Source organism: Bidens hawaiensis, unplaced genomic scaffold (assembly GCF_021521415.1).
Source record: "Bidens hawaiensis isolate Kalapana, Puna unplaced genomic scaffold, B.hawaiensis_p1.1 tig00005680_1, whole genome shotgun sequence".
Taxonomy (NCBI): Eukaryota; Viridiplantae; Streptophyta; class Magnoliopsida; order Asterales; family Asteraceae; genus Bidens; species Bidens hawaiensis.
In genome coordinates, this window is record NW_027491370.1 from 822620 (window position 1) to 849739 (window position 27120).

Sequence of the window (27120 nt, forward strand, 5' to 3'; positions counted from 1 at the left end):
TTATTTTTATTTTCGAGTTTTTCCGGGTTGTTTCTTCTCTTACTTGCAAGTTATTCCTTGGTTGGTTGATGACGGTTGATGAGATGGAATTTTAAAAAGTGTGGAGATGCAATTTGCTTAAGGATTGCCGCTTTTGTTCGTTAGTAATAGCTTGATAGAGAGAACTGGAGTTTTAAGCTTCGTTCGAATAGGAGGGCGAGGAACATGATTCACCGCACACTTTCATGATCACATATAACAGGGGAGTCTGTTCCACTTTATTTTTCTTTATGTTTAGTTTTGTCTTTTCCTTGTCTCACATTAAGGACAATGTGAAATTTAAATGTGGGGACGGGGAACTGACGTTTTCATTTTTAAGAAAAATAAAAGAATATTGAAAATCTTGGGAGTTAATATGTTAATAAAAATATTCTTTCGCTGAAAATTATGTTGGCTATTTAAGTTCGAGGGACATATACTTGTATATGTTTGGTCCCGTTATCTACCTGTAGACATACGGGATAGCCATTGACCCGAAATCTGAAAGTGACTGAGGCAACTAAATTTGAAAAAAAAAAAGTTTTAAAGAAAAAATGTCCCTTGAAAATTGTTTTTCTTCTACGTTAAGCAGTAAATGATATTATTACCGTTGTGTTAACGAACTCTCGGAACTTTTGAAAAATATATAAAAATAATAATAATAAAAGAATAGATGGTTTACATATCTGATTTGGGATGTGTTGGTAGGCCCAACTAACTTTGATAGCCCCCTTTAGCAGATTATATATATATAATAATTTGAAAAATGGTGAAACCAAATTTCGATGCTTAGGGAGGATTACCATAATCTAAAAACTTTGAGATGGTAAGACTTAGATGCACTCAAACCAGCACACCACCACATGTCCATCTTTTTACGAGCATAGAAATAATTATACACTCTAGGTTAATATAGAAAAAACAAAAGAAAGGAAAAAAAGAAAAAAAAAAGTATGTTATGAAAGTTATGTGTACTCTGAAAAGTTTTTCCAAAAAGAAAATGATTATGAGAAAGTTATGTATTGTAAATGTCAAAGAAGCATTCTCAAAGTTATTAAAAGAGGCCAAAGATGCACATACTAGACGGGACTTAGAGTTTACGTGTTACCAAGGGGATAGTGACTATGAGGATACACTATTGGAGCTCGAAGGTTCTTAGTCAGTAAATATCAAATTAGGGATTTATAGGACAAAGTCCAATAATATTTAGGAATAGCTCGTACGACCTCCACAGGACCATTCACCCATCATATTTCACCAAGTGCATCTAATTAATACCCTCAACGAGTCCTTGGCTTATGGTGATATGTCGAACTAGCTTGCTTCGACACAAGTTCTTCTAGCTCTCTTTGTCTAAGATGGGGTAGGTATAGCCTTGATTTTTGGACTTAAAACGCTTAATGCAGTTGGGGGCTTGATTGGTTAGTGGCTGGGTTTAAGTGGACAACAATACCGGCAATCAAGGTCAATATGTCGAGCTGTTTCTTATGCTTTAGTAATGTTAAATAATCTGGGAGTTTGTTGTTTTCACTTGGTTATAATCCTGTGTAGATTCTTTTTCCAGGGACGAAAAAGTCTTAAGTGTGGAGATATTTGATGTTTTGTAAAACACACTAGTTTTCCGTGCTATTTATCACTATTTTAATCGTTTATTTATCTAATATTTAATTTTTTTAACTTGTTTTAGTATGATCTTACATTAATATGTATTTTGTAGGTTACGGGTTTAAAGAGAAAGAAACCGAGCTTTGAAAGAGATTTAGGGGCCTTTTATGCACTATTATTGAAGAATCAAGTTAAAGGCCCGACCCATATCCATTTTGTGATGCCCATATGTGTTATAGTATAATAAACAACAAAAAAAACAAACCCAAACCAGCCCCTAAATTTCAAAATTGGCAGCAACCAGCCAAAAAAACTTCCGTTCGGCAGCTTCTAGGGTTCCAAAGAAAGTCGTTTTTGCATCTTGTTGAGCCAAGGGAAAAAGAAGTAAGCTAAGGACGACTCGGGACAGCACCTAGGGTGGTTTCTCATCATTAATCTCAGCCCCAAACAAGAGTACAACATCCATAAACTTTGTGTTCTTGTTAGTGTTTATAACTCTTGTGATTTTGATCTTTAAAGTTAAATTGTTTGACAATTGAGTTAAGGTCTGAGTTGTTATTGATTATCATTGATTGTTGAATGATTTTAATTATGTTTGTGATGATTAATATGATGTTTTTATTGAGTATATGTTGATGTCCAAAAATCATGAGTAGCTAAAGTTGTTAGTTCTACATAGGATAGATGATTATTGTTAGGTTTTAGCGAGTTGATTGGATTGTTTGATCATCATGACATGAATTGCTATTGAAAGTTTGTTTAATATTGAATTAGGTTGTGTTTAGTAGCTGTGATTTTTCTAATTATACTCATAAACCTCTTGCTTCCATTGGTTGAATTAGTTTTGATTGATTGTAGCTTGTTTGATTCTTTACTTTGTGTTTAGAGTTTGAATGCGGTAGGATCAACCGTAGGGTTTTGTTGAGTGTGTTAATTGATTGAATCCAGAGGGTTAAGCACCTTCTTAGTGACCGAGAGGTAATAGGGAGTAAAGTCGTCTCATAGCCTTTTACTTGTTAGAATTAGGATTGTGTGAGAGCTGGTTCAGTTCTTTTCGGGTTTAGGTTTGTGAGCGATTAGTTGGTCTAATTTGAGTTAAACCAAATTGTTCCTCTATCCTTGGTTGCGTAGTATTCGTTTCCATTAGGGTCGTGTGTCGGTGAGACCGAGAGGAGAATCGACATTTGAACACCTTAGCATTCGTTTCCCAGTTTGTTCTTAAAATCAATTAAGTGTTAGTTAGGGTTTGTTAGTGAGACCGAGAGGTGATCTAGCTTTCTTGAGCGAACCTTAGTTGTGTCATCCTTAGATTCCGGTTTTGTGAGATCATTAAATCGATTAGCTTATTAGACCGTCAATATGATTCTTTCCTAGGTAGACGTTTTCTCCATTGTCAGTCACAATCGTTGAGTTTCGTAAGTTTTTTCGTTAAGTTAAGTTAAGTTAATTAATTTAGTTAAAGTAATTTAGGTCAAGTAGTTTAATTATTTAAAAATCATTTAAAAATATTATTCTTAGGGAGGTCTTGTCTAGGGTTTAGTTATCATAGGCATTCTCGCGTGTCCTTGAGTTCGATACTCGGACTTCTTGGGTCTATACTACTTGTCATCGGTACACTTGCCGGTTGTGTGTGGATTCATTAGGAGTTTCGCTATAAATTTATAGCTTAGTTGTGAGTTCCATAGAAATAGCACTCGTTAGACACACATCAATCTTCCTAGGGATACCATAACCCGATGTCAGAATTACCCCTCAGATAGTGAAGTATACGCTTAACCGCCGCCGAGTGAGTCACTCGAGGACTTGATTGGTACCTAGCACCCAAACAAACTGCAAACATTATGTCAGGTCGAGAAGCAGTTAGATACATTAATGAACCAATCATCTCTCGGTAAAGGGTAGGATCTACGGTATCCTTCAATTCGTCCGGTGACAAATTGTGACCCACGGGAAGAGGCGTTAAAGGGATTTTTCCGGCAATTATCTTGAATCGGCTCATGACATCGTTCATGTACTTCGTCTGATGAATGAAGATTCCCTTGTCAGACTGATGAACCTGCAACCCTAAAAAGAAATTCATCTCCCACATCGAGCTCATTTCGAACTTCGTTTGCATAGACTTCTCGAATTCCTTACATAACTTGTCATTTGTTCAGCCAAATATGATGTCATCAACATATATCTGGACGAGGAGCATATCATCACCAACATTCTTATAAAATAAAGTGCAGTCCATAGTTCCACAGTTGAAGCCATTATCAGTGAGATGGTCAGCAAGTGTGTCATACCAAGCTCTCGGGGCTTGGTGTAGACCATACAGGGCCTTGCACAATCGGTAAACTCGGTCCGGATAATCTGGATCTTCAAAACCAGGAGGCTGCAAAACAAACACTTCCTCATGTAGTTCTCCATTGAGAAACACACTTTTCACATCCATTTGATAAACTTTAATATTCTTGTAAGCCACATATGCCAAAAATATTCGTATAGCTTCCAATCGTGCAACTGGAGCATATACTTCAGTGTAATCTATGCCCTCTTGCTGATGAAAGACTTGAACTACTAACCTTTCTTTATTTCTCACAATCACCCCATGATCGTCCTTTTTGCATTTAAATACCCACTTCGTAGGAATCGGCTTATTAACTCTAACGGGTTTATCAATGATATTCCATACACCCAGTCGGTTAAACTGTTACAACTCCTCTTGCATCGCTTCTACCCAAGATGAATCTTCAAGCGCCATACGAGCATTTGTCGGTTCTACTTGAGATAGGAAGCAAGTGTATTTGGCGAGATTCATGATTCCTGAGGAATGCATATCCGCATACGCACACAATTTGTTAGAGTCATTTGATGTAGCAACTTGATGATGTGTTTGCACACCTACATCAAGTTCACCAATGATGTTGTCCTGTGGATGATAACTATGAATCCGAAGAACAATATTCTTAGGCACAACCACATTGTCAGATAAAATAGTTAGATTATCCTCAGCATCATGAGACGATTCACCAACCTCATGTGTTTCAGGAAATGGAGCCGAGGACTAATAAACAATATGACTATCATCCAACGAGATAGAAATCACATCAGATGTATCAGGGAGATCATCTTGTGGAGCTTCATCATAATTAGAAACATAAAATCTTGGAGGTAAGTATTGGTCTTCCAAATATGCATACACCAAGTCTTCATCTGGTTGGTCAACTATTTGAGTGAATGAATTAAACAAACTCTCATAGTCGAACACCCAATCAGGTCCTTTACCTTGGGAAGGTGTGTATACTGTTGACAATCAACATGGTACCACTCGTCTACACAGCCCGAGGTAAAGTTAAATACATGTTTCTTAGGTGATGCATAACCTAAGAAATATCCTTCAATTGTTTTTTCTTCAAATTTTCCCGCATCTTTCTTTAACATAGTACAAGGACACCCAAATGGTTCCAAGTACTTTAAGTTAGGTTTACGCTTGTTCAGAAGTTCATAACTCGTCTTTTGAATCTTCTTCATAGTCAAAACACGATTTAGCGTGTAGCAAGCAGTATTCATAGCCTCGTTCCATAATTGAATAGGAGGCTTAGAATCTGCAAGCATTGTTCTTGATGCTTCAATCAATGTTCTGTTTTTCCTTTCAGCCACCCCATTCTGTTGTGGTACGTAAGGAGCACTGTATTCTCAATGAATTCCCTTTTGAACACAAAATAAATCCAACACATTATATTTAAACTCCGTACCATTATCACTTCGAATACATCTCACTTTCAATATGTATAATGATTCAATCTTAGTGATTAAATTTTGAAACAAAATGGGTGTCTGATCCTTTGAACTCATAATAAGACCCATGAATATCTTGAATAGTCATCAGTGAAGACTAGACAATACCAATCACCAGCAATACTTGCAAGATTCACAGGACCAAACAAATCCATATGAAATCGTTCTAGTGGAGTATTAATGGTATTGATTAACTTAGATGGGTGTGATTTCTTCTTCTGTTTGCCCTTTTTACAAGAAATACAGTGATCAGATTACTTAAAATGTTTTTTCCTAACATGAATATGACTCATTCTTCTGTGCCACAGAATTGTGTCTTTTTCAGTTTCCTTAGAAACAAAACACTTTTCCACATAAGTCGATACTTTAGAAGTCATGTTCAACACATAAATATCATTCGATCGAGGAGATCACATAACTACATTGTCCTCGGGAATGGCATATCCCGGTTTCAGTATTATGCACTCCTTATCAGTAAATACGGTAGTGTATTTCTTATCACAGATTTGTGACACACTCAACAAGTTGTGTTCTACTTTATCACAATAGTTAACTTTTTCAAATGTGATGCACCCATTTGACAAATCACATTCCTTAGTGATCATACCTCCTGAAGTACCTGGAAACACAACATACCCTCCTTGTATATTTTTGACATTTTTAAGAGATTGATGTGCCGGTAATGTGATGAGAGCATCCACTATCCATTATCCAGTTTTCACCAAATACAGCCTTGGATGAGCTCTGCACATTAAAAGAAGATGATCATTTCAAAAAGGTAGCCCAGGCCTCAGTCTTGGGCACCTCTTGAGTTTCTCTTGAAGTCTTATCATTCAATGAATCCAAATGTTGCTTAGCCGCTTGTGAATAAGTCAATGGATGTTTTGACTTTTGTCGCAAATATGCAGCTTGAACTACATTTTTATTCACGTTTTTGCAAATAGGTTCCATAGGAAAGAATTTGGGTTTTACATTACTTACATTCTCATTAACATGAACCACCTTATGAGGATTCACATCGGAAAACATAATATGAGTTTCATCATCGAAAGACATTGGCCTTTTCAAAATCTCCTTAATCACAGGAGCTGTTTTGGATTGTTCCTTGATAAATGGATGAAGATTTTGGCATTTCTTCAGACCACAGTTTCTAACTGCGTGACCATGTTCACCACAAAGAAAACACGTTATCATGTCAACACGTTCATGTGATGGTTTAGCAGGAATATGTGCAACCGAAGGTTGATGATAAACACCAGCAATGGGACCTTTGTCTAAGTCATCAAACGTCACAGATTTCCTTTTCATGTAGAAATCCATATTTGAACAATTTGAAAAGCTTTGTAGAGTGTCAGTTCCATTTGATTTCACAAATTGAACATTTTTAGCTGATTTTAACAAATTTTTAGCTTTTATCAAAGGATCTACCACATTTGATGTCTTGGATTTCACAAACTTGTTTTCAAGGTCTTGTAACTTAGAAGTTTTGTTGTGAAAGACACTTTCAATAAATTCGGGCTTGATCAAGTTAAGTGGAATGTCTTTCTCAATGAACACTTTGCTTATTCCTTAAGCTTAAAAACACGACCAATTGATGGCTTAGATGCAACAGGATTGATAAAACGCATCAAATACTCATCAGAAACTTTAGCTTTTCTGATTTCTTATCCTTCAATGGTTTAACTATTTTCTCCTTTTTTAACCTGAGATGTGGTTGAACCATACACCGCCTCCTCAAAATCATGAGGTTCACATAGAATGTGATTCGAACGTGGAATGTTCTGGTCTTTGCGTATCACTTCAGGTTCAAATACATCCTCAATGATAACTTTCTCAACATTCTCAACAAAAACTTTGTTGCTTTCAACATGATGTTTTTGATTTGACGATTGGGCTTTAACATTATCAGTTTTTACTGGTTTAGGTTTTTCTTGAACAACAGGTTCATTGACAACAATTTCTTCTTTTCCAGCAAAAGAATTTGCAGTATAGTCATTGTGAAAAGGTGGTGGTACTTCAACAAAACCTACACCCTTTTTAGAATCTTTTTGCTTACCAGTAACTTCAATAATCTCATTTAGAAAAAATGATGAATTTCTAAATTTGCCCAATTTATTCTTCAACTCAAGAACTTCATTTTCAAGCTTGGTTATCTTAGATCGATGTTTCAAGATTTCTTGAAATTTCTTATCATTAATTGTCATTTTAACCGACAATTCAGCTTTGAGATCATGGTTACTAATAGACAATGCTTCAATTTTCTTCCTAGATCTCATTTGAGATTCTAAAGATTGTCTATAAGTATCCTTAAAAGAAGCAATTTCTTTCACTAAACGATCATTATGTTTTTTCAACGATTCTAACTTAGGCTTAAGAGACTCACAATCCACACAAGGCACATTTGCAGATAGATTAACAGAATCAGAAACAGAAGGACTAACCTCATTGATTTTAGCCATACATGAAAACGTGGTTGGCTTCATTTGACATGAATCATCATAATCATACTCAGTGTCGTTGTCAGAAGATAGCTCATTCCCACTTGCATCTTGAAAACTTTCATTCAATTCGAACATAGCCAAGTTTGCTTGATTATCATTACACAATAACCTTTGTGTCCAATCAGTTCCATCAGCTACAGAAAGCAAAGCTTGTGATCACGAAGCAGACGATTTACTACTAGAAGGTTTATCAACATCATTACTCTTTTTCACAGAACTTCTATCTTGGCTTCGAGGTCCAGTGTACTCTTTCTTTGGTTTGTCACAATCTTTGGCAAAGTGGCCAAACTCTTGACAGTTATAACACTTTACTTTTAGCTTATCAAACCCAACTCTCTTGTTCAACGATGGTAAATCTTTCCTAGTTCTTTGCATGAATTTCTTCACTTTCCTCACTATAATTACCATGTTCCACTTAAGATCCATGAGCTTCAAATCATCAGGGTTGATTTGGTCATAATCTTCATCGGTTAACTTACTTGTGGCAATTTTACTACCGACCAAGTTCTCATACGAAGTCATGAAAGCACACAGAAAGGCAAAGTTTTGTTCAGCCTCTTTCATGTTCACGTTAGGTGGTGCAGAAAATTGACTTGATGTAGCAGAAGTTCCAGAACCTCCAGAATTATCAGTGAAACCAGATGCCATAAAGCAGACATTTGGATCACTATAGGTTGTTGTTGATCCTTCATTTGCATTCTGAGTAAGAAATGCAATGATCAGAGATGCTGTGGTGCTTAAAGGCATACATCCACCATAGAAAGATGGATCTTGAACTTCTTTTGATGACTTTTGACACTTCAAATCATATTCCTGAGCTTCAATCTTTTGCATAAACTAAGAAGAAGTCACATCTTCGTTTTTGAAATAATTATTCTCCTTCAACACCATCAGGACTGTTGAGTATGAGCTAGGTAAAGCATTTTTAACCGTATCCATCTTGTCAGATTAAGAAGGTTCCATCTTTAACTTATTCATCTCAGCAATTAAATGATTGAAACGAGTAAGCATTTCCTCAACAGTTTCACCTTTGAGTAAGTTAAAGTTTCGAAATAGGAACTTTAACATTACTTTGTTTCTCTCCTCAATATTTCCCATGCTTCTCATTCTAATGTGCTGAAATAATGAAGCACAGATCTTGATACTTCCCACTTGATGAAATATATTATCAGGTAAAGCCATAGTAAGAGTCAAATATGCTTTAGTCTCAATTTCTAAAGCCTTATTCTATTCTTGTGAATACTGTGTAAAAGCTTTAGGGGTAAAACCAATAGTCTCATCACCAATCATTGGCACAGTGTAGACATCATCAAGACTTCTAGAGCAATCGGGATGCACAGAACCAAGATGTGCTCGAAATCGTGGTTCCCATTTTGCAATATCACTGAATTTCATTAGTCGAGGACATTTGGAATGGATCCAATTTCAGCATCCAAGTGTAACATCTGTTGCATAAGCACGTTCTGAGATGCCAACGCGTAAAAACCAGCCATTGTAAATAACAAGTTCAAACTTGACAAAAAGTCAAACTTGAGGGTTAAAATTGAAACTTTTGTAACGAATTAGATGAAGTAACGAATCAGATAAGGCATGGATAACGAATAAAGAATAATTACGAACTAGTAACGAATTAAGATTATAACGAATTAGTAATGAATCAAAGACACGTCACTAGCAAAGTACTGACGAATCAGTGTAACGATTCAATGACGAATCGTTGACGAATTGAGATGACGAATTAAGAACAAATAAGTAACGAATCACAGAACGAATCAATATGCAAATTGATAACGAATCAGTGATAAAATTATAACGAATCCAAGAACACGAATTATAAACAGTAAGTACGAATCATCTACAGTTGATAACGAACAAGGTTGTTAGACGGTTATAACAAAATCAGCCACGTCGCACGAATCTGTTCAGTGTTGGTAAGGAATCTGTTCATTATTGGTAACGAATGAGGAAACGTGGATGACGAATCAACAATAACGAATTATCACCATTAATGAATCTTCAAATCTTCAAGTGAAATTTCCAAAAATCTGGAAAATTTCCAGATTCACGAACATACAAAACCAAACTGAGATCTGTAATACAACTTCGATACCAAACCAAATCGTAGCTCAATTTGCTCGTAAATCACTCGCGAATCCAATTATATCAAACCCGTATACCTTAATCGATCAAACAAACATCAATTATCACAAATCTCATCCCCTGTTCCGTACATGTAACAATCCAAACCAAAACAAGTTCAATCAAGCACAATTCCACAATTCAATCCACACATTCATACCTTAAACCTTCCCAAACACAATTCAAATAGAATTCAGTCCATAACTAACTTAATTAACTGTTAATTCAACCAAATTCACAGAAAATTTAACGAAACCGAAAATTAATCAACGAAAATCAAATTTGTATCATAATACATTAACTAAGAGAAATCTAACATCCAATAGCTCTGATACCACTTGATAATACCTCGAATCTGATCTATATCGATTATACGGATTAGATCTAATACCTTAAACGGATCTAGTTTATGATATGCTATTAATTGATTATCTATATATGTATAATATTAGCTATGTTATGTGTATTAGAAATAGATTAGTGAAGAATTGAGTTGGAGAGGATTTTGACAGAGGTTCGTTACTGTTAACTCAAATCGTAAATTATCAAGGGTATGAACACCCTATATATAGACGATGGATACCAATTCGTTACACATCCCGTAACGAATTGGATCCAGCTCGTTAACTTACATGACTCAAAAGGAAAGCATAACGAATCTTGGATTCGTTATGCCCCCATTCATCAACATTCCATGACGAATGGGAACAAACATAACGAACTAATAGTCCATTCGTTAAACATCCTTAACAAATGGGCTTCACATTAAACGAACTGGCTAATTCGTTAAACATCCTTAACCATTATCATTTACATTAACGAACTAACATAAATTACATAAATGCCCTTAACATTAAAATATTAATTAATTACAAACGATAATTACAAAGACTCGAGACGACAAAAGCCGAACCCAAACTTGCTTCAAACAACAAAAATCACCGCAACAACAACCACAACAACAAGCGTAAAGCCAACCATCAAAACTATGTCGTTAATCAACCCAATAACCAACCTCCTCCTAACCGAGATCAAAATGACCCGAACAAAAGAGGCTACGCCAGACCTCATTCTCTATATGCCAAGTGTACCCATCATCACACTGCTCAATCCCCTTGCCGACTATGCACCCAATGCAATCGTTATTGCCACATTGCTAGCACTTGTCGTGTCCGCCTAATACACAAACCGCCCCACATGCTCAACCCGGTGTGCCTAATGCCCGTGCTTGCTATCATTGTGGAGACCCGAATCATCTCTGTAATGCGTTCCTTCAACTTATCCATGCTCATCAAGCTCAATCTATGCCTGCACCCTACAACTTTACCCATGCTCACCAAGTTCAAACCTATCAACATCATGTCCTTCATGCTCCTCCCATCAATCAAGGTCAACCTTACCTAACCCAACTCCATCAAATCCCGCACCTGCAAGCTCAAGTTTACCAAACATACTCTACTCAAGCCCCTGCTATGCCAGTTAAACCCATTCAAGCTATTCCAAGTCAATCTACCTCGACTGCTCCAACTCTTATGAATGCAACTCCTCATGGTGCTTCAAATCACATTAATTAAGCTAATCAAGGACTCCGAAGACTTTTGTCGATTTTCTCATTCTATTTTAAGTTATTTTTGTCTTTTTCCCAATTACATATTGTAACCCCTATTTATGGCTTTGGATTATTTCAATTTGAACCTTATCATTTGCATGTTTTACCTCATGAATGAAGTTTCTTTTATTGAAATAAATTGTTTATTAAAGCCTACCTCTATCTTATTTCCTTATCCTCATTCATCACAACCCATTCTATTAGCCTTAACTATTAATGAGTTATCCCTTTACAACTTTAAAGACTTATACTTTTACGTTAAAATATGTCCTAAGAATTTTCTTTGTTTTATTAAAATCCATTGCAACTTTTGAAATGTTTTATACATTGGTGATTTTCTAGATTTATAGTTATACTTCTTAGAAACTTTTGTTTTCTCAAAATTATGTTTTTCAAATGTTTTGTAACCCACACAATGGGACGAGTTGTTTAATTTTTCTTTTGACATTTCGGTATAAATTTTGTTTGGAGTTGTATTCGAAATAAAGTGTTTTTTAGTATCAAAAGAGTATAGTGCCGGTACTATATCGGTACCATGGCGAACCGAAACGATTTCAACCAACAACCTTGGTACATGCATTGTTATTCGTGTTTATGGTCTTCAATTAATGTAAAGAACGTGTCGATATACTTTAAGATATACAACAATTTTCTCTTTTAGAATTTTTCTTTCCATTAATTTGATAACAAACTAAACAGATAACTTCCGGATTTCCGTGCATCGCATCGCATGCAAGTGAAACCCAAGTTTTTAATATAGTTTTGACTTTGGAGTGTGCCTAGACTAGAGTGCTTGCCCCTTCCATACTTATCGCTTAGCCGTTCGGGCCCTCTAAAACTTAGTGTCCTTGCCCTTGGCCCATTCCTCTCTTTACATGTTTAACCAGGTCACGAAATTGGAATTGTAATAATTGTTATATCTTTATATACTATATAGATAGAAGTGTATTAATTTCAATTCTCATATAATAAGAACAATAAATGATCAAAATAAAGAAAATCTATGTTTTGTGTTTGTTATTGAACATTCATCAAACTATTTAAGAAAGATTAAATAATAATAACTGAAATAATTCAAGCAAACTTTGTTAACATCCTACATTAACAGGCACACCTTCTTTCTTGCTGATCTGTTTCTGAAATTGTGGTTGGAATTCTTTCAAAATACCTACAGAAATTAAATAACACGTAAACTTATGTTATAACTATGAAGAAAATAAATAAAGAATATCCTGCGTCAATTTAAAACAAAGATGATGTGAAAGATGTACTAACGTTTCATTTAGATCCTGAGGTCGGTGTTCACTTGCGAGTGCGGTTTTTGCAACACAAAGGAATGCTTCGTCGACGTTGTAATTCTCTTTTGCCGACGTCTCAAAGTAAGGTATGTTTCCCTTCAAAGCACACCACTCTCGCGCGGTCTTCTCAGAAACCTTCATTTAACAGAACCAACAGTTGTAAAGACCTACTTAGTTAACCGCAAGAATATCCACATATACTTACCGCTCGACTAGTCCCACCATTTGTGTCCATCTTGTTCCCCAGCAACACAAAAGGAAATCTCTCAGGTTCACTTGGATCTGCCTGCAGTAAAAATAAGTCTGACATATAGTCAAATCACACACTTACAGGAGCGTTTTCATCTCATAACCAATATAATGTTGAGAACTTAAAGAACCACATAAGCGCATATGTCACAGTGCTGCTTAATAAAAAAAATTGAAAAAAATGTTTATTTCTATGGCCTACTCTTCTTTCAATTTTATTTTCCCCGATTTTTTCAAATGTGCATATGCACATGTTCATTAGAAAACAGACTATCAATGCCATATTAAAAATATAAACAATCTTAAACATATTGAAATCTACGTACATTTTAGTTAAATCATATAATAAAGGCAATGTTTATTCACACACCCTTTTTGTATATTCACACACCCTCTTAACACACATATTATCTTTATATACACCCTATAAAGGGTTTATGAATAACACGTCCCATAAATAAATTGTAAAAAGGGTTTTGACAGTTCATGCATATACATCTCTCTCTCTCATATATATATATATATATATATATATATATATATATATATATATGGAAATAAGAAACATGGTTTATAACCTGTTTTAAAAACTCTTCATGCCAAGTTTGTAGGGTTTCAAAGGTTTTCTGAATGTTGACATCATATACAAGAACGCAACAATCAGCCCCTCTGTAAAAAGCGACTCCAAGACTATGAAACCTCTCTTGCCCCGCGGTGTCCCAAATCTGCTCATACAACCTCATATTAATTCATTTATTGATAGTAATTTATTCTAACATATACTAATTTGTAGGTTAATTTAATTACTAATTAACAATAAAAATACATGTTTCTTGTTTATGATCTGTACTTATCCTAGAAATCAATGTCTTCACTACTTATATACACAAAATCAACCAGAAAATCCACTGTAATATATTGCAATGGGTGATTACTTACTTGCAAGGTGACGAGCTTGTCGTCTATATGCAACTCTTTCGTCACAAAATCAGCACCAATTGTGGCCTTGTATTGTTTGTTGAACTTCTTATAAACATATCTGGAATATTGACAGTTAATTTGAACATCAAAGTCTTAAAACTCGTTTGATTACCGGCATTTTTGGAATTTTGTTTAAATGTTCCCTTCAAAGTGAATCAATGCCATGTGTACGTAGTATTAATTAATTCACTATATAACATTAGTAGGTAAGCATGATAAAACTGTTATATTTGGAACTGTACGTTAAAGGATACTGGTTCATCAATGACGTCTTTCCAACCCTACACAAACAAAAACCACGAAAGTCTTGGTGAGTCGAGAAATATAAGCCCCGTTTCTACAGCTCGAAAAGATGAAATAACCCGAAGTTAAAAAAAACAAATAACTTCGGGCCCATTATATGTAGATCAATGTAATACGAGCCTGACCATAGGACTTAGGAGTTAGGAGCTTATGTTTTACAAGTCAAACAACACTACTAGCTAATTATATGTTCATAACACAAATTAATATTAATGCGTACCCGCTATCACCAAGAACAATGACCTTGAGCAGCATACGATCTGAGATCAACATCGCTAGTGCGAAGCAGACCGTTTGTGGATGTTATGTGAACACACCGAAAGAAAAAGACTGGCAATTAACTTTCACGCTGTATGCCTCTTATCTGAATCACTTGTTTTCAGTTTATATAAACTCTTTTTGACATTTGACTTTCCACTTTCTTCTAAATAATGTTACCTTTTTAAAAGGTTCAATTAATGGTCGTGCAAGGATTGATCAACTTCTAGTATGTTGTCATGTGATCTTAATCATTACAGGTGGATGACAGTTTACATTTGTCACAATTAATTTGGGTTGGTGCATATACAACTCAATCATTTATGTCCCGAACCCAGTTTACGAAAAATAATAATTATTATTATAATTATTATCTGCAAATGGTATCTTTGTTGTTGATTTCCTATCGTGCGACCATCTATTGGGGTTTTTCATTTTTGTCAATTTTCAAATATGAACAACACTTTAAAATATAAATTTTCATTCATATGCATAAACGAAGTATTTAATGAACCAAAAAAAAGAATTAGGTAGTATTTGATACTTTGATATGTAAAAATGAGATGAAGAATGAAATGAATCAATGTGAATAAATAAAAAAAAGTGTTTGATTGGTTGACGGAAACTAGTTTATTTTATTATCTCTAAAACATCTAAAATACATTTCATCAAACTTTTTTTTCTTATTTAATACTCTCATTCACCCTACATCATTCCACCTAGAGGTGCACAAAAAACCTGAACCCGGAACTGGACCCGAAATAAAAACCCGGAACCGATTTTTTTAATATCCGGGCTTTTAATACCCGAATCCGTACCCGACCCTACCCGTAGGGTAAGGATTGGGTATGCATTTTGTCACTAAAACTCGAACCCAAACCGGACCCGATTTGTACCCGGTAATACCCGAAAACCCGAACTGGTTCCATACCCTGAACCGGGTTTTTCCAATACCCGAAACCGGGTATCTCATATACCCGATGTATACCCGAAGAATACCTTAAAAATACCCGAAAAATACCCCTAAAAAGTGCAAACTTTAAAAAATCTAATATATACCCGAAAAATACCCGGAAAAAAACTCGAGAAACCTCGTAAATAGGGTTTTTTCAATACCCGATAATAGGGTATTCAAATACCTGGTTTTAGAATACCCGGTTCTATACCCGACCCGAACCCGATGAACATGGTATGGTTTTTAGAGACAATACCCGACCCGAACCCGACCCGATTATTACCAATACCGGTCATACCCGTACCCGGTCATACTCGAACCCGGTTCCATACCCAAACCCGTGTATTTAAAAAACCCAATTTGTGCACCTCTAATTCCACCACCCTCCCACCATTGAAACAGACCACCACTGCCACTTAACCCCGCCACCACCACGCACCAACCACCCTCACCATCATAGCCGTCGCCACCCATTGTCCTCCACCACCTTGGCCCGCCCCTGACATCTCGACTATTGCCAACCACCACCGCCGCCACCTTCCACCACCGTCACCCACCACCGTGACGGCCGCCACCATCCATCATCACCACCCGCCGCTGTCGCCACCGCCCATAGCCACCCATAACTACCACCACCACCCACCAATCCGCCACCATGACCGCCACCACCCACTACCTTGACCACCCAGATAAGCCAAATCGGTACCGGTACCGAAATCAGTACCGATTTGGTACCATTGGTACCAAAGTTTTGAGTTTCAGGATGGGTACGGTACCGGTATTTCCCGAATTTTTTACTTCCGGTACCGTTACCATCCCGGTACCGTACCGGTACAACTGAATATTTCGGTACCGGTACCATGAATTTGCAATTTTTGGGATCGGTATTTTCGGTACCGGTACCGGTACCGGTACGATACCGAGCTCATCCCTACTTCTAACATGCCACCTCCAGGTTTATCAATGTTTCTAACTTTTATCAAATTTGAAACATTTGTGTGTAGCGTTGACTTTTCCTTAAGTAGTGATCAGAATGTTGTATGCGAAACATGTGATACAAAATTACGCTACAGCAACCATTCACAAAATTTAAACGGGTTAACATGTTTTTTTTGTTGTCACTATGGCAAGGTCGAGAAGCCCCTCAAACTTATTAAAATATTTTTCATGATGTAGCTCAAAACTATTATCGTATGAAAAGTATTCTCCGATATTGGTACATAACTAAAATTCTTTCAGTTATATAAATATGATATTGAGAATGAAATTTACAACAGATGGAGTGCTCTTAGGTATGTTTTTGCATATGCATTTATTTTTATTAAATTCATTTATTTATTTTTTTTGAAAAAAATATTTTGCGATATAAATAAAATCAATTTATTTATAATGGTACAAGCATATATGCAATACATTTTCATATACATTATGTATTGTTTCATTTGTAAATTTATTAAATTGATTATCCCGTGTGTTACATGGGCTCTAAATCTAGTATATATAATAATAGTATAATACAACATTTTTTTATTTATATATCATCGTAGCATATATTTTTGTTGTAGATAAAAATGCTATCGGGCTTTGTTAACTGAACCGGGTTCGTTTCAACGGGCCATCATTAACTAATTGGTTAAGTTAAACAAATTGAGCCTGGCTTATGCTTATCAGATATCAAATAAAAATTAGGCTTGGTTCACTTTAGAGTTTAGCCGGCCAGTTCTCACTTGTTGGGCCGGTCTAACATATCAGACTTTATTATCATTGGACCGATTCATGTATGAGCCAATTTAGCATATTGGACCGTAAACTATTGGGCCGGTTTATTCATCATATGGGCTTTGGGTATCGAGCCGAGCTCACATACGGTCTCTCATCCGAACAATATAAAGTAGAGATATATAAAATAAAAATCTCACGCTAAATGTATTGACAAATGGCAATATGTGTTAATTTAACTTTTCGTGTGACAAAAAGTATATCTAAAATTAACTACTATTGTCACTCAAATAAATAATTATGCTTTATAAAATATAAAGATGAATGGCAAATATAACCGTCGAGTTAGCATGACGTGGGCATGACACCTTCTTGATGTAATTTGTTTTTTTTTTTTTTTTTTGAATGTTCAATCTTTCCTCATACTATTTACATTATACCGTCAATGCCAGGAATCGAACCCTGAACCTCTCACCCAAAGGCCAAAGCCTTTACCATCCCAAAGGCCAAACCCTGGACCTTCTTGATGTAATTTGTGTTTGGGATTATTTAGCATGGTGGGACCTTTTATTGGCAAACAAGCATCATATCTTTTTGTCTTTGTCTTCCTGACTCCTGCCCTCATTTTCCACTAACATCTAGATTTATTCTATTAGTTGATAGAGTAAATGTGTCTTTCGTCCTTATGATTTATTAAAATTTTCTGTTTCGTCCTTATAATTTGTTTTTTCATCTATAGAGTTTCAATTTTATTGCAAGCAAACCCAATCACTAACACTGTTATCTTACTCTGTTTACATTTCACTAAAACCTTTGATATTGAAAACATAAAAATCAATATGATAAACTTATTTAGGATTTATTATATAGGGGATGAAGTGGTATTACAGTGAGAAGTGCGAGGGTGAATGTATAACTCCATTAATCCATAATTTCACTCCCTTTCATATGATGTTACATACATATATGTAGGTTGGTTGTATTTATGTCTTAATTACACATTCAAACCAACCTACAAACATATAAATGTACCGAGCCACATTCAAAACCTATGCTACACACATACAAACATACATACACATATACAAACATACGTACACATATACATACGTACCTACACACATACATATGCACATACACAGCGCAGCTACACATAAGAAAGGGAGTGAAATTAGGGATTAATAGAGTTACACCTTCACTTCTTGTTGTAAAAAAAACTTCTGAAATGATCCAATACCTTATTATATATACTAAAAATATAAAATCTTAACATACCTAGCCCCACCCATTTGTCTTTCCCCACCAACAACTTCCAGGCACCATTCCCATTCTGGCAAAATTCCGGTCACTTTGGTTCTCGCAACCCATGACCCATACATCTGGTGGAGGCCGCGAACGCAAGCAATGATACCGATGTTTATTAAAATGTTTCACAGCGCAAAAATTTACCAGAGCCATAGTTAGGAAAATCATTAGAGTTTAAAACACATGATTCTTATTTCATATATTGATATAAAATCCATATTTATACAACTTCTAACTTTACAGGGATAAACCCTATATTACAAAAAAAAAATAAATAAAATAAATAAAATAAAATCTTTATTTTGATAAACAAATCACTTATTAACCTGAGGTGCCCAACTACGCTAATCCAATTTCTTTCACAACAAGTCACCTAAAACATATTAAAACATTTGATCAATAGGAAACACTAGTGAGTACTATCATTCAAAATGACACATTTTTATAGTACAACATTAAAATGTTTTTTACATTTGTCTACTTACAAATTACCGAAAGGTATTTGTCACTCAACTGTATCTGTGATTGTAGTCATATTACTTATTGGCTAACTCTTTGTCCAATAAGTGACGATATAAATAAGTATTATATAAAAAACCCCATATACCAGTGGTAACCATCATGTAAGTCTATAAAGATTTAATGACTGTAATGTAATGAAAACAATTTGAAAACATTTGGACTATGATACTCTGTCATGAGTTATACAGGTTTAAAATCTCAATGACAGTTTTGAAAAACTGGTTGTCTCACAAAAATTTGAGTTGTATAAAAACTTGAATGTTTCACCTTGCAAATTTACAAATTACGAGTTTCCTAGTATTAAGCACATAATTTAATACAATGCAATATGTATTAGTAAAAACCGAAAAGTGATGGGCGGTTATTTTGTTCATATTTTAGTTAGTTAATTGTTTAGTTTTAACTGTTTATTGAACTAACTTCTGTACTTCATAAGTGTTTTTATATTCCAGGTCATAGGTGATTAAAGCAGTTAATTTGGACCTGCACAGAATGAAGACCCGGGATGACCAGCATGCGAAACGAAACAAGAAACGAAGAACACTACTAAGAAGACCCGTCGCTCTATGCGACGAGGCGGAAGGCCGTCCATCGCGATACGCGATGGACTTAAATTAAAAAAACATTGAATTTTTGGTCCATCTCGCTACGCGATGGACCTAGGAAGACCCCATCACGATACGCGATGGATGCCGAAGACAGAAAAATTAGGGTTTGATATGATATGATATTTTGACGACCATTTTCTCATTCTTGACAATCCATAGCAGTTTCATGAGCTTGTGAGACCATTTCCACCCTTCCAAATCATCAAAAGATTATTTGTATGGTTTCTATCATCTTAATTGAATATCTTTCGATGTTGAGGCGTGGCTAATATTCTCGAATCATGTTCGTGATGTAGAGTATTGTATTTTATAGTTTTACTCGTGTGGTAAGAACAAACTATTTGTAATTGCTTATGATTAATCTATGTGTATTGATGTTTGGCATTATTGTGCATTCAGTCGATTTAGTTTATTTCGATCAGAATGATTAGTTTGCTTGCTTATAGGGTTGTTTTGATTAGTTTAAATATGATGAAGCATATAATTTCCCTTAGTCGAGTCACATTGGCACAGACCATTTGATAACCTATGCCGTGTGTTAGCAATTGTTAATACCTAAGGTTTAACTAGTTAGTCAACTTGATTTGATTATTGACAATTAATCTGTTATGTGAAACGGAATAATTGTTTTGTTACATGCGTGAACCCCGAGTGTGATTTGTCTTTGTTAAATGAGTGAACTTTGCTTAAATTGCTTGTTTGAATTTAAAATCAACTATTTGCTAGTGTGATCAGCACTCTTGATAGTTGCTTCATAATTTTTAGGAATTGATTGCACATTAAACTGACCGGATACTCCTTATGGATACGATACCTGAATTACCCAAGCTACTTAGGTTAATTAGGTTTTCATGACTCGAACACCGGTCATCAAAAAGCTTTATTGATAATCACGATATTGAAAACTTTACACGATAGCACAAAGTCTCACCTTGTAAACGCAGAGATTTGGATTTGTGTATCAAAGTCTCGATAGATCAGATAGGGTATTGTCACGGCAATTAGTGGTATTATACCAACACTATTGTATGAGAAATATAGAAAGAGAGAACGTGGCTGAGTGACAAAACAGGCCTTGAGCTCCCCCTTTTATAGGTAACTAGTAGGGTGACCCGCAGCGATGCGGCAGGGTGTTGATAACCATTAACGAAGGTAGTTACATCTCTATGGCTTGCATCATTAAAGTTTTACATGGCAACAAAATATCCCTTCCTTACATCATAGTTGAGGGTCTTTACATAATATGTGCATCTATAAATTACAAAAAAGTGTTACTTTATTATTTAAGACTTGTTAGTACTGCCAAAAGGAGAAGTTTGTTTTTTGCTACCACAACATGCTGAACATGTTATCATGTTGACAAAAACAACCTCCGTTGACAAAAACCACCTTTGTTTCTTTGATCCTGGATGCTGCACGAAGTTTATGACATACTAAAACACACATGGAGGTGAAACAATTAAACTGCAGGAATCTTGGGATAAGTCTTTTCTTCTTCATCTCATCTTGCCATACCCCCACCTCCATAATAACTCATACAATCTTCAATCTTTTTTAATAAGGCACAGCTGTGTGTTCATATAATCATAGCAGTGTGTATAACAAAGACTTTAACCATTACCTCCTATGTTATAAGCTATATGTACCTTCTTCCGAATCTAACATATTATTTACCAATTCGCTTTATTACTCTAGACTTCAACTCTTCATTTCCTGCAAATAATCCATACTATGTCATTAAACATTATCATACTGTAATGCCAATGGCATGGCCAAAGATGTTATTTGATTTATCAAATACGAACACTTCAAGATTGGTTGAAGGTCTTATTCTTGGCTACACTATATCTTTGCCGGTTTGGTCATGAGCAAGTGTCGATTGGTTTGATGCATTTTCTTATAATTATATATTTTCAAATGTGTAATTTTCAGTTTAAATATTCTTATTACATTAGGGGTTAGCAATACCCAAAACATTGACCGAAAACCAACAACAGAACCGAAATTAACCAAACCGAAACATTTGTATTTTTATATATTTGTGGATTTTATTGATTTTGGTTATTAGCCAAACCAAACCAAAAACTGACAAATTTACCGAGTAAACCGAGCCGATTAACCAAAACCGATTGGTTAATTCGGTTGAGGCTAATAGCCTAAAGGCCCAAAACGAATCATGTACACCCACAATTAGATATAGTGCAATATAAAATAATTTCGTTACCTGTTTTTCACAAATCAAAGTGGCCAAACATGTTCCTTTTGTTGAAGCTTGTTTGACAGCAAATATATCTGGACCATCAACCTGCATAACAGCTAAAGACACGTAACGAACTATTAATGAGCAAATAATAAACATAACTTCCATAAAGATATAAATTGACCAAACTAACCCCTAATCCTGGAACACAGGTTACCATGTTTGTAATAAATATAACTTTTGTTAATATGTTTTATCGATTATCCAGCCAATTTCCGGGATATCGTTGTGTCGAACTCGAAACGGGAAAAACTATCATGTCAAGGCAGTTGTTTTCTAATAGTCTCATTTCCTTTTTTGCATTGAAAACCAATTACACACCTACTGATTACTCCTCTTTGGACCTATACCAACCGTCCCCTATCGCCACCAACGGACCAGCCCTCATCCCCGGTCCATTCACCAGCTCAACAACCTACATTTCCCACATCCCACACTACCAAGACCAACCCCTTACCTCATTTTCCTACTGTTACCTCTTCACCAACTCAGCCACCATCCCTATCACCGCCGCCATCATGGTTTCACCTTGACCATCATTCCATTTATCTGCATAATAATTATGAATCACGCAGTAACATAAAAATCTAGCTATATAAAACTGAAAAAGAAAAAAATTCTAGTTATATAAAACTAAAAGAATACGTATAAGTCTCAAACAATAATTTAGATGGATAGTAATAAACATCCACAATAATGAGCCTTTGTATTATTTGAAAATTCCAAAAACAACAATTTTATGAACAAAGAAAGATTTATTTACCAGATCGGCTTGATCGTCCATTGTCTGTCGCGGCAACCGTTGTCGTGGTTGATCGATTAGGGTTTTCCGACCTTAGGAGCCGAAGCCTTAACAACCACCACCAGACCACCGCCACCTAGGGTTACGGAATGTAACCCAACCACTGCCACAACCACACCAACGCTTCCTAGGGTTCCGGAATTGAGCCCAGTAACAGTAGGTGAAGATAGAAGGTGAAGTAGAAACAATTTCTTGTGCCAGACGGAGAGAGAAAGAGAGAGTTGTAGAAGAAGACTAGATTCTGAGATGAGATGAAGGTGATGTCAAAGATGGCAGCCATGTGTGAAGTTGGATAGACACGTAGCAAGAAGTAGAATTACAACACTAGCACACAAAGCATAAAAAACTCTTTTAGCGTAACTTACAACACAACCATGCACAAACCTCCCACAAATGTATATATATATATTTTGAAGGCGGACACGTATCGTGACGGTCTAAAAGGGATGATATCGCGTAGCATGACGGACCCATAGGCTTGCCAAGTCAGCCCTAGCTATTCCAAGAGGCCTAACACGTTGCATGCAACGTGTCATAATTACCTAACCTACACTTCGCGTATCGTGATGGTTTAAAAACTTGCATGTCGCATAAGACTTCGTGTGTCTCGACGAGCCGTTGAATTATCCATCGAATAGCGGGAAGGCAACAAAAGTAAAAAATTTTATTTTTCTTATACTGATTTTCATTGTGTTTGTTTGAAGTCTTGTTTTTTTTTGGTTTTTGGGAATATTTTCAATAATCGTTACATTTTCCCCTTCTTATTCGAAATCTTTTCGTCAAGATGTATTGGAATAATTGTAGATACTTTCGTTTCATTTTTGATTCCACTTTCCAAGTATACTATGGTCCGCGTCTTAAATCCCATTTTACTTTGACAAGAACAAGTCTCTTATGCTTAAGATGTTTAACTTTTTCTATATTCATTTTATAAAGGTTTCTCAATGAATTTTAACTTTTAGTTTACCTTTATATCTTGAAGAGGTACTTTTAATGGTTCATCAGCTAAGCATTCCCTTAAGTTGCTTACATGAAATACATCATGCATACCAATCATTTCTTCTGGAGCGGATAAGCTACTCGTCCAATTTGTTTAATAATTTGGAATGGTGCAACAAACTTTGGACTCAACTTTCCTTTCTTGTTGAATCAAACTACTCATTTCCATGGAGTTAACTCCGTAGCACTTTATTACCAACTTGAAATTCCAACTGTTTGCGTCGATATTCTGCATAACTGTTCTGATGATCTCATGCAATCTTTAATCTTTCCTTGACTTGAGTTATATTTTCGGTAGTTTCTTGTACAATTTTTGGACTTGATAATTTCGTTTCTCCTATTTATGAATAACATACTGGAGTTTGACACTTTCATTCATAAAGTGCCTTAAATGGGGCAACGTTAATAATTGTATGATAACTATTATTATGGGAGAATTCTATTAGTGGTAAATGGTCATCCCATTTTCCACCAAAATATATTAGACATGCTCTTAGCATGTTTTCGAATGTTTGTATGGTCCTTTCACTTTGACTATCAGTCTGTGGGTGGTACGATGAACTCAAGTTTAATCTTCTTCCTATGGCTATTTGAAAACTCTTCCAAAATTGAGATGTAAAATGACTATTGTTTTGGATAAAAATATGCTAAGGATCAAGTATCCAGATATGTTAAGTGAGGTAAGGTGCTAACTTAATAATGACAAGTGTGTAATTGTAATATTGGTGAATGTTAGGGCACGGAAATTTGACACTGTGGATACGTTATCCTGACATATGTTCTTGGATCAGTTATCCTTAGACAGATCCTGTCAGGATCAGTGGTCCTCAGTACTTGGTATTATTAACAATCGTTTCTTGTGTGTAGGTTGTTATTTAATAAGTATAACGGCGCCAAGAGTTATTCTACCGGATATCTCGCTATTGGACTTGTCAAACACATGGTCAAAGTCGTGGATGAAGATAGTGGGAAGATGACGGATTTATAGGACTTCTTGTTGAGGCAAAAATAGCTGAGTACTGAGGATATGTTATTCTTGAAGACGTATCTGGATCCATTATCCTTCTGAAATATTCTCTAGCTGAGTCTGGATCCAGGATCCTGAGTCAATGTTGCTATTAATGGAAGATTGTCGTATGAAGACTGATGTTTAATAACCACAACGGCTCCAAGACTTGGTCTACCTTGTATTTCGCTACTGGACTCCTTTATGCACGTGGTCAAAGTGACGGGAGTGGTTAGTGGAGTAGTTGCGGATTTTTAGGAGTTAGTTGTTAGTGGTATTTTCCTTTATAAACCGAGATAAGATCGATTAGAAACACACATTGTATTACACACACTCAGAGCAGAAATCATTATTCTCTCTATACACGTTAGCGATTATTGTAACATCGATCTAGTCTCTACAACCATTTGTAACCCAATTTTTATCATCAATAAAGTCGACGGTGATAGTTTTCACCGTCCGGGGGTTTTTTGTGCCGGAGACCACGATAATCATATACTCATCGACCAAAGGTTACCTTGTTGATCATTGACTAAAGTAATCCGACCAAAGATTATCTTATTAATCCTTGACCGGAGTTATTTTACCAAAGATTACCTTGATAAGTTTTGACCGAAGTAAGACTATCTTGGTTAACGGCTTTTTCCCTCGTAATCATATCGCTGTGTTCATCTCAATTTCGTCCATATATTCATTGTTATCATTTTAGCACTTAACCTCACATGATACATTATCCTTAGCAGATTTTTGTCCAAAACAATTTGGCGCCCACCGTGGGGCAATTGGTGCTATAATCCATATTATTCTTATCATTCTCAACTTTTTCATAACCATATCACTATCAATGGCCTCTCAATCAACCTCTGCTTCATCAACCATGCCGACTACGGTTCCTCTCTCATCGAGGACTTTGCCACCAATGCCTCCGCCAATCACGGGAACGCAACGGCCTACTGCTGCTGGAAGCAAGACGCAACTACCAGTCTTCCAGAGCTCAAAAAATGTTGCTTCCCCGGTGGTTAATACTAACAGTGATGTTTCATCTATGTTTTCGCATGTTAAAGCATACATGGAGCAGCAGAACAAGACCAACCAGAGGATCTTTCGTGAGATAGAAAATCTCAAGAAGAACAAGAGGCCAGCAGAGGATCTCACCCCCTGATGCCAAGGATGCTGGATTTCACCAGTCCAGAATCCATGGCTCAGTTCTCTCAAGGATCATCTATCCTTCAACAGGGGTCCATGGGTCAACAAACTCAAGGATCCTCGCTATTTCAGCCAGGATCATCTATCCTTCAACAGGGATCCATGGGTCAGCAGAATCAAGGATCCTCATATTATCGACAAGGATCGGTAATCCTTCCACAAGGATCCTATAGTACCCAACCTCAAGGATCCTTCACCCAAAATCAAGGATCCGTCTTTCCGAATCAAGGATCCTCGGGCGTCCAACATCAACGATCCTCTGAAGTCCATGAAGGAGATATAATCCCCATGCAGACCATAGCTTCTGGGGGACCTACTCCGATTGCTGACTCCTCTTATCCCAGATACTCGTCTGGAATACCAAACTCCACCCAGCAGAGAGGTAACTGGTACGATTCTATATCTTTAGATACTAACCATGTTCCCATGCAGGATTCAGGTATCAACCAGGCCATGGCCAGAGAATTACAGAAGCTAAAGAATATGATATCCAGTGTCCCGGGAGTGATACGTCCAATCCCTGAAATACCGGAGGAAGTCACAAATTATCCAGATTCGCTCCGCCCATATGTGATGCTGAAATCCCGAAACGGTTTCAAACTCCCAACATGAAGACGTATGATGGGAGCACCGATCCTGAGGAACATGTAGCCCAATATCGGGAGAGAATGAAAATTAATCCTGTTCCTGAGAGACTCAAAGAGGCTTGCCTTTGTAAAGGATTTGGAGCCACACTAACGGGAGCTGCACTAAAATGGCTGCTAAGTCTCCCCCTTTCTCGGTTACATCTTTCTCTCATTTAGTTAATTTGTTTAACACTTAATTTTCCTGTAGTCGGAAATTTGAGAGGTTAACCAGTGATTTATATCGTGTTATCCAGCCTAGTGATGAATCCCTTAGGGATTTCGTTACCAGGTTCGGAAAGGAAGCTCTAAAAATCCCAAACCTTGATATGACTACTGCTGTTGAAGCATTCAAGATGGGAATTCAAAAG

At 36.2% G+C, this 27120-nt stretch overlaps 1 protein-coding gene and 1 long non-coding RNA gene across 2 annotated transcripts; both read right to left on the minus strand.

The window, feature by feature from the left end:
- Positions 1-12667: 12667 nt before the first annotated feature.
- Positions 12668-14777, minus strand: LOC143630492 (ras-related protein Rab7-like). The gene is made up of 7 exons (XM_077099485.1): positions 14707-14777; positions 14438-14464; positions 14142-14241; positions 13781-13927; positions 13159-13239; positions 12931-13088; positions 12668-12823 (listed from the first exon to the last, which is right to left on the minus strand). The coding sequence occupies exons 1-7, from the start codon at positions 14757-14759 to the stop codon at positions 12757-12759; spliced, it is 633 nt and encodes a 210-aa protein (XP_076955600.1). The 5' UTR covers positions 14760-14777; the 3' UTR covers positions 12668-12756.
- A 6796-nt stretch (positions 14778-21573) lies between these two features.
- Positions 21574-23013, minus strand: LOC143630494 (uncharacterized). The gene is made up of 3 exons (XR_013153176.1): positions 22877-23013; positions 22271-22662; positions 21574-22169 (listed from the first exon to the last, which is right to left on the minus strand). It is a non-coding gene; the product is annotated as an uncharacterized LOC143630494 (long non-coding RNA).
- Between the last annotated feature and the right edge of the window lie 4107 nt (positions 23014-27120).